General features: G+C 65.7%; 1 protein-coding gene across 1 annotated transcript; it reads right to left on the reverse strand.

Moving 5' to 3' along the window:
• Positions 1-528: 528 nt before the first annotated feature.
• Positions 529-8,308, reverse strand: AMOTL2 (angiomotin like 2). The gene is made up of 10 exons (XM_075760712.1): positions 8,183-8,308; positions 6,854-7,677; positions 5,195-5,429; positions 4,464-4,608; positions 4,244-4,336; positions 3,264-3,559; positions 2,843-3,135; positions 2,522-2,733; positions 2,225-2,365; positions 529-1,901 (listed from the first exon to the last, which is right to left on the reverse strand). The coding sequence occupies exons 2-10, from the start codon at positions 7,588-7,590 to the stop codon at positions 1,843-1,845; spliced, it is 2,211 nt and encodes a 736-aa protein (XP_075616827.1). The 5' UTR covers positions 7,591-7,677; positions 8,183-8,308; the 3' UTR covers positions 529-1,842.
• Positions 8,309-8,512: the final 204 nt, after the last annotated feature.

Consider the following 8,512-nt stretch of genomic DNA (forward strand, 5'->3'; position numbering starts at 1 on the left):
GCACGGCCTGGCTGGGGAAGTCTGAGGACAGCCTCAGCTCGAACCCCAGGAGAACTTGTGCTCCTCCAGCCGCCCAAGGAGCCGACCGGGGTGGGAAGGGCTTGGAGGTGGCTGACAAAGCCGGGGGGGAAGGTTGGGGGCCGGGGAGGACCCGCCGTGCTGGGAGATGCCGCTGAGGAGCCCCTGCGGCGGGGGCTTAGCGGGGCAGGGACGGCTCTTGCGAGGAAGAGGAGGAGGATCCCATCAGGACGGAGTAACCCGGAGTGCTACACGCAGGAAGGAAACTACATGGACGTTTCTGGGCAGCTCCGATCCTTTTCCCCCATTGAGGTGGGGGAAATGGGATCCCAAGGGGATTTTGGGGAATGCAGAGATGCTCTTGAGTATTTATCTCCCTCTCCCGTGCGGCTGCACCCCGAATCGCTGCCCCGGGGAGCTGGGAAGGGCAGCGTTCAGCCGGGGGGGGGTCACCACCCCAGGCCCCTCCATCTCGCCCCATCGCGCGGGAAGAAAAAGAGTATCCGTGGGTCAGTATTTGGGGGTTTTTTTATTAAAATATTGTTATACCAAGTGGAATGCTACAGCAATCTCGGTATAGGGCGGCATAACGAAACAGCCAGCTTTACGTTTAAATACTTAAGATAACTTAAAACGCACAAACAAGAAGTCATCGTCTTTGGCAGGAAAAAAAAAAGTTCACAGCACGAAAAAAATACTTAAAAAGAAATACCAATATTAATATAAAATATATTAAGTTGTGGGGTGGGGTGGTGTTTTTTTTTCCTCTTTCATAATTTTTTGTTTGTTTGTTTTCCGCTTTGTAAACAATGCACGAGAACCGAACGCATTTTTTACGTGTCTGGGAGAGAAAAAAATTAAAAAAAAATGCAGTTGTCCAGCAAATGCACACATGTTTAAAGAAGAAAGAAAGAAAAAAACCCAAAAATATATATATATATGTACATGTACACGAAGGGCAAGGACGGGAAGCGTCTGAGCTCAGAGGAGCGAGACGTCGGCGCTGGCTACGGGCAGAAGCCAGCTGCCAGTAGCCGGGGGACGTGGCGGTGGGCTGAAGCCCCGAGAGGGGTGGCACGTCCCGCCGCCTCCATCAGCCGTCCTCGGTTCACCCCCAGCATTTCGCCTCCGGTTTCAAGGGGGTTTCTCCTCTGCCTTTTCTTCCTTCCATTCTCATTTTCTCTTTTCCTTCACCCCAGCCCCAGCCCCAGCGGCGGGACGCGGGTGGTGGATGCAGATGATGGAGGTTTGGGGCTCCCGGCGCTCGGCTCGGCCACGCGGATCCGGGCGGTCGATGGGACCCCTGGAGGATCCATCCCTCCCGGCTCTGCCCTCGCGCAGAGACATCAGCTCATGGGTACGGTTCGGGGGAACGGAGAGGGATTTTCCAGTCGGAGGCCGAGCACTTGGGTGGGTGCGGATGGCCGAGCCCCGGAAGCGGGATGGGGACGGAGCCGGGACGGGGATGGAGCCGACGAGGGAGGGGATGGGAAGAAGCCCCCTCGCCTCAGGAAGGAGGAGAGGCCGAAACGATAAATACGTTTGCTCCCGCCGTACAAAACCCGGGTGTATTTACAGAGGGGTCACGAGCCGCCGCTGCGGGGTCCCTGGGCTCCAGCGCGCCCCGCGCAGCTGAGGACCCGCGCGGGTGCCGGAGGGGATGGCGGCTCTCCTGCGCCCCGGGGCCACGCGCTGAGACCGGCCATGGGGACGCCGCTGAGCTCCAGGCTCCGTCCTCCGTCCCGGGCAGGTGCAGGCAGGGCGGCTCTGCCTGTGCGGCAGGCAGGGAGGGCAGAGGGGCCGGCGCGCAGCCCCCGCGTGGCCTTAAATCAGGATCTCCACCATGTCGGACAGGTCCGGGGCTCTGGCGGCGGCCGAGCTCTCTGCAGAGAGAGAAGGCGAGAGCTGGAGGGGAGGTGAAGAGCATCGGCGCGGCGCCCACCCCGCCAAAGGGCCGGCGGGGAGCGTGCTGCTGGTCCAGCCTCCCCCCCCCAAAGGCGATCCAGAAAAAAAGGCTCTGCGCCTTAAAAACAAAAAACCAACGAGTGACGGCAGGGATTCGAGCCCACCAGATTCAACTGGGGCCTTTAAAACGCCTTCAAAAATAAATCACCGACGCTTGCGCAAAGCCCGTCTCCGCGATGCCAAGCCCCCCGTGCCGGAGCACCCCCGGCTCCCCGCCCCGTGCCATCCCCGGGACGCTCACCCAGCAAACCGGCGCCCTCGCCCTGGCCGCTGCTCTCGGCCGCCCCGTCCGTCTGCGTGCTGCCGTCCTTGCTGCCGTGCTTGGCGTGGGAGGGCAGGGGAAGGGCAGCGGGCGCTGCCGCCCCTTCGGCGCTGGCTTTGCCTGCCGGAGGAGACGTCGTTGGGGATCGCCGGCTCCTCCGGCCGGTCCCCGTGGCTCGCTGGGGAAATCTCCCCTCCCTGATCTCTCTCCGCTTCCGAAACCACAGGGGAAATTGCAGGGAACTCCCCGCGGCCTAGCGCGGGCCTCTCCATTTACCTGTGCTGCCCCGGGAGCTGCCCTCGGCCAGGCGGTCACCCTGGGCGGCCCCTGGCCAGCTCGGAGCGGCAGAAGCGGCGAAGACGGAGGGCACGGACTTGGCTGGCCGCAGGGAGCCCTGGAGGGCTTTGCTGGGGTCCCTCCGCGAGCGCTGCTGCAGGACCTTGATGACGGCGTCCTTCTCCAGGATTTGGGCGTGAAGGGCTTTTAACCTGGGGAGGAGAAGAGCGGAAGCTGGGAGAGGAGCCGGAGCCGGGGGAGGAGGATACGGGTGCTGCCCGGCCAGACCACGGCGCAAACTCGTTGGCGAGGTGGACCTACCTGTTCTCCATCTCCTGGTGCTTGTGGCTGGCCAGGAGGAGGTCCTCGTTGAAGCTGCTGTTGGGGGAATGCCGTGGAGAGTGGCTGATGAGGGTGGTGTCCCGCTGGGCGGCCGCGGTGGCCGCGGCATCCATGGCGAACTGCCGCATGGTGCACTCCTCCAGGTACTTCTGCTCCCACTTGGTCATGTCAGCCTCCAGGGCCAGGATCTTCTCCTCCTTCTCCCTCAGCTGCTCGGACAGCGTGTGGGCGCTCAGCTCCGGCGTCCCCCCGCCCGCGGCGCCCGCCTGCCTCTGCAACGGCAAAAAAAAAAAGATAAACAAACAAAAAAAAAACCAAAGAGAGGATGAGGAGGTGCTGGGAGGACGCGGCACCCACCACGTCTGGCCGGCACCCGCCGCCACGTCTCGCCGGCACCCACCTGCTGAGCCCGCAGCATCTTCAGCTCCTGCTCCAGGCGGGTGCGGAGCCGCAGCTCGAGCTGCTCCCGCTTCTCGCAGGCGGCCTGGAGCTGGCCCAGGGCTGCCTGCAGCCGCTCCACCTTCTCCACGTAGGCTCGTTTCTTCCGCAGCTCGGCTTCCGCCTTGGCCGCCCGCGCCTGGGCGCTGCCCAGCGCCTGCTCCAGCAGCTCTGCCCGTCGCCGCTGGTCCTCGTTGGCGCTGCGCAGCAGGGAGACCTCCCGCTCCAGCTTCTCCTTCTCCTGCTGGTGCTCGTAGCCTGCAAGAAACGCACCCCCCCCGCCCCGCCGAGGCTCAGACAAGGAGGTTTCGTTGCCCTAAAGCTGGTCCGCGAAGCCCCGCGGGGGGTCTTTGCTCCCCAAAAGCTGGACGTGCCACCCCTCCCCCAGCACACAGGGTGTTTTGCGGCCAGGGGCACCCCGGCCGTACGGGCAGATGGTCAAAAACCTCCATGTGCCACCTTCCTTCCAGCCCAAATTTTGGCTCGTGGAGGGCAAAAGCCACCCAGCCTGAATCCAGCCGCCTTAGGGAAGGGGATGCGATTCCTCCCGTGTAACACCAACCCCGCATCTCTCTGCTAAAATATTGGATTTAGGTGTATTTTCCCCCAAAAAAAGCACCCAGGCCCACGCATCTGCGAGGCGTAGGAGGGAGAAGGGAGAGAAGGGCCGGGCTGGCGCGGGGCGGGAGTGCGGGCTCGGTGCTGGAAGAGCCGGCGCGGCGGCAGGAATGCGGAGAATGCGGGTCACGCCGCCGGCCGGCCGGGATTAATGGCTGGAGTCCAGCGCCGAGAGCAGCTCCATCCTCCCCGGGGAGGGCGAGAGCTGCCGCCCGCCACCCGCCTCCTCCTCCTCCAACCGAAAGGGAACGTGCCGAGCCCCGCCGTCCCGCTCACGGATGCCACGGGGAGCCGGGGGGAGGATGGGCGTCCCCTGGGACTTACTCTGTGCCAGGAGTTTGGCCACGCTGCCCTGGTTGCTCTCCTGGCTCTCCTGGGTCTTGCTGGCCAGCTGCTTGTTCGCCGATTCCAACCGCTCTGGTCCAAAGGCAATTAAACCCAATTAAGACTGAAATTTTGGCCGGAGGAAGCGGGAGAAGCTTGGCTCCCGGGGGAAAAAGCCGAGGGATGGAGAGCCCCGACGGGGACGGGGAGGGTCCCTCACCTTTCAGGTCCCGGTTGAAGTCCTGGAGCCGCCGCATCTCGCCGTCTCTCTTGTTCCTCATGGCTTTCTCCAAGGCTTCCCGCTTGGAAGACGCCTTGACGAGGTTTTCGTAATCCTCCGAGATGCGCTGGATCTCGCTCTCCAGCTGGGGCGGAGGAAGGGACAGGCCGGGGTTAGATATTCGTGGAATGAGGAAAGGAAAGGAGAGGGAGACGTTGGCCAAAGCTCACCCGGGTCGCTCAGCCCAACCCGAGCTGCCGCAGGAGCTCAGCGCACCCACGAACCCCCTCCCAGGCTGACCCCCAGTGCACATTTTGGGGAGAAAAACTGAAATTTTTTTTCTTGCTGCCTTTCTTCTCGCAGAAGAGTCCCTCCGCAGGTTTTGGCTCCGCCGTAGCCCGGCCGGCGGGAAACAGCCGCCCCTTGTACGCGGCCGCACAAAGGGCTTTCTGTGGCGGCCGGGGATGGGGGGGACAGGCGGAGCGGGGGGGGTCACCGGAGAATGGGCTCCTTCTCCCCCGTCCCGGCTGCCGTGCCACCGGAACGCAGCTGCTCCGAGGGCAGCAAGCCGCCGGAGAGAGGAGGAGAAGGGATTAAAACACTAAAGGGGGTGAATTTTCACAGCAGCTGGTTGAACATCCCCCCCCACCCCAGGGCGGGTGCGTGGCGGCGGGGGGGACACACACACATGACACGATGGCACGGCCGCGGGGCTGCCGCCCTTCGCTCACCTTCTGGATGCGGCTCGCCTTCTCGGCGCAGCTCTCCAGCTCCCGCCGCAGCTTCTCGTTCTCCCGCTGGAGCCTCTCGTTTTCCCGCAGGACCGCGTCCGCCCGTGCCAGGCGGCTGCCGGCCGAGACCGCCTGGGCGCTCACCAGTGCCTCCACGCCGGCAGGACCCAGCATCCCAGGGCACAGGGTGCCCGGCGGCGGCAGGAAAGCGGAGGGGACGTGGGTGGGCAGCACCCTGCAGGGAGGGAGGAGAGGGATGCTCGAGGGGCTTGGCGGGACGGGAGAACCGACCGCATCTCCGGCGTCCCACCGACCCGGCGCCTTTGGGCGGCCGCAGAGGAGGAGGGAGGCTCCGGGAAGCACCTATCCTGCTTTGCAGAGCTGGGAAGCGTTTGCTTTCTAAAAAGTGCTCGCCTAAGCGTCCTCGAAGGAGAGATAAACCCCATCTCGCAGCGATGCCTTGGCCTGACAACTCCAGGACCCGGCTGGTGGGTCAGGATGGGCTCCCATCCCCCTGCCGCTGGGGACGCTGCGGACGGACAACAGCTCGGCGAAGGACGTGCCTGGGAAGCTGGCAGCGCTGCCCCTTTTCCCTTGTTTTCCGGGCAAAGCGAGGGCTCCTGGCACGGCTCCTCACCGCCAAACTATTAATACGTATTCGGAGGAGCAGGGCCGGCCCGGCCACCCCTCGCACGACTGCTCCGAGTTCCTCGACATCCCGCGGCCGCCTCGAATACGCCGAGCGGGGCGGCCGTGCACGGCCCGGCCCTGCTCTGCCGCGGGCTGCCGGCCAAGGGCCTGCATTCCTGCGGGATGATATAGGAGCAAGGAAGAATAAATACATCTTCCTCGCGGCTCCCCTTCCCCTCTTTGTTCCCTGGAAGGAGAAGGTTTTCCTGCCGGAGATGCCATCGCGCTCTGCCCCCATAGGTCAGCACAGCTGGGAGCCACGTCTGTCCTCCTGTCGAGGCTGCGATTCCCTTCTTCCCATCCTTTTCCGCACTGGAAGAAGTTGTTTCCAGCCCATCCCCAAATGCCAGGCAATGCCTGGACCTCGGGGCTCCCCAGACCTCTCCGTGACCCTCTTGGAGACAACCTGGAGCTCTGCCGGAGGCGTCAAGCTGCCGACAGGAAGGGGATTGCTGCCCGGCGCTGCTCATCGCCTCCGCTAACCGCCCCGCACCAGCCCCGGGAACGAACCGGGGTGGGTTTGCACAGAGCGGGGAGCACGTTTGCCTTCCACCCTGCCCCGTGCCTGTTCCACATTTAGCCGTTTCCTGAGCTGGTTCCAGCTCCTAAATTAACCCCAAATTCCTCCCAGCACATCGGGAGGGGGCAGGGTCTGCAGAGGCAGCGGGATTTGCATCACCAGTTGGGGAAAAAAAAAAAAAAACCCACCAAAAAACAACTGTGCTGGGGGAAACTGGGGAGAGGAAAGGACCGGAGGGGTCCCCGCAGACCCCCACGGGCTGAGCCGGATCCGGCCCCGCAAGGACAAGGACAAGGGGTTCGGCAACGGCTGCCCTGGCCCCCCCCCTGCCCCCGCCGCTCTCCACGTCCCGCATCTTCCGAGCATCCATCCCGCCCGCTCCTGGGGCACCGTGGCTGGGAGGCACCCGGTGGGCACCCCAAAAGCAGGGCCCAGGGGTCAGGGGTTACCTGATTTCGGGGTGCTGAAATCCAGGACCTTCCCGGGAGCAGGGTCGGGGTTCGGCCAGGTAAGCGTCCTGGGATGGGATGACGTAGGGATACTCCGGAGGGGGTCCCCGCGGCTCCGGCCCCTCGGGGTGCTGCCCTCGCAGGGCGGCGAGCTGGTGGTGGCGGGAGAGCTGGGGGTAGCTGTGGGAGGTGCTGATGGGGCTCTGCACCTTGGCCCCGTTCCTCTCCAGCGACATCCGCATCAGCCGCTCGCTCAGCGACCGCACGTGGCCGTGCTTCAGGTCCTTCAGCCCCTCGTCAGGGCGTCGGGCGCCGCTCTCGGCCCCGCGAGGACCATTTTCACCCCGAATTCCCGGGCTGACCCCTCCGGCTTGCTGCCCGCCCCGCTGCGAGGCGTAGTACTGGGAATGCGCCTTGGCCTCCTCGTAGGTCGGGAGCTCCTCGCCCTTGTGCTGGGGCTGGCAGAGCCGATAGACGTTGTTCTCCAAGTAGACGTGGTCGGAGTGATGCTCCTGGCCCTGGGGCTCCTGCCGCGTGGATTGCTGCACCATTTGGCTCTCCTCCGGGCTGAGGCTCTCCAGGGAGGAACGGGGACTGCCGGCACCGCCGCCGCCACCGCGCAGGGCCTGCTGTTGGATGGCCAGCAGCGTGCGGTTCTCCGTGAGGTTCCCGTAGCGCAGCTGCTCCTGGATCAGGCGGTGCAGGACCGTCCCGTTCGAGTCTTCCGCCGTCCTCATCTCCGCTCGCGCCGTCGGCAAAGCCACGTTTCCACCCAAGAAGGGCGTCCCCGGGGACCTTAGCAGCAACCGGCCACACCGAGGCACCTGTACGGGGAAAAGAGGGGATAACTGGGAACCGGCCCGGGCAGGACTCAACGCGGACCCTGATCGACAAGGGTTTGTTTTCCAGGAGCCCCACTCGGCACGCCGGCAGGCTAGCCGGGACGTGCCGACCGGGCGGGAGCCCGTGGCGGTGGGAGCACGGCCGCAGCCTCCTCGCTGCCGTGGCTGAGCACTGGCGCTCTCATCACACCCATGGCCGGGGCTGCCTCCTCGGGGCCCGCTTCGGGGCTTGGGGCCGGTTCCGGGGCCGGTTCCCCACGGACCCGGGACCTTCCCCAAGCACCGGCGCTGCCCGGCGGCCCCGGGGACGGTGGACGAGGCTGCCTCGGGGGGGGGTTAACCGGGCACGGAGCCCCCGGGAAGCGGGCGGGACCCCCCCTTCCCCGCCACCCCCGCAGCCAGGGCGAACCGAACGAACCCGGCACGGAGGTCCCGGTGCCGGCGGGGTCCCGGTGCGGGTGGGAGCCCCTCCGGGGCCGGCACTTACCGGGGCATGGCGGAGCGGGGCGGCGGCGGTGCTGCCCGGGGAGCGCGGCGGCTGCTCTGGGGCGTCCCGCCGGCAGCGGGGGCCGGCCCGGGCGCTGCTATGCCCGGAATGCAGGGGCCGGACCCGCCCGCTCCGCTCCGCTCCGCTCCGCACCGCCCCTCCCCGGCCCGCCCGGGGCCGCTGCCGGCAGGGGGAGCACGGACACGGACACGGACACGGACACGGACACGGACACGGACACGGACACGGACACGGACACGGGGGGTCGTGGGGCAGCTGGCCCCGGGGCTGGCGGCTTCAGACCCCCCTGGGAAGGAGCGGGATGTGCAC

The sequence above is a fragment of the Balearica regulorum genome, chromosome 9, assembly GCF_011004875.1.
Source record: "Balearica regulorum gibbericeps isolate bBalReg1 chromosome 9, bBalReg1.pri, whole genome shotgun sequence".
Taxonomy (NCBI): Eukaryota; Metazoa; Chordata; class Aves; order Gruiformes; family Gruidae; genus Balearica; species Balearica regulorum.

Bases quoted from the DNA above. Each gene is read 5' to 3' on its own strand.
- AMOTL2 (XM_075760712.1), bottom strand. From the start codon at position 7,590: ATGAGGACGGCGGAAGACTCGAACGGGACGGTCCTGCACCGCCTGATC. The intron at 4,337-4,463 runs GTGAGGGACCCT...CCTTTGGACCAG, and splicing joins CTTCAACCGGGACCTGAAAG to AGCGGTTGGAATCGGCGAAC. The intron at 2,734-2,842 runs GTAGGTCCACCT...TCTCCTCCCCAG, and splicing joins CACCAGGAGATGGAGAACAG to GTTAAAAGCCCTTCACGCCC.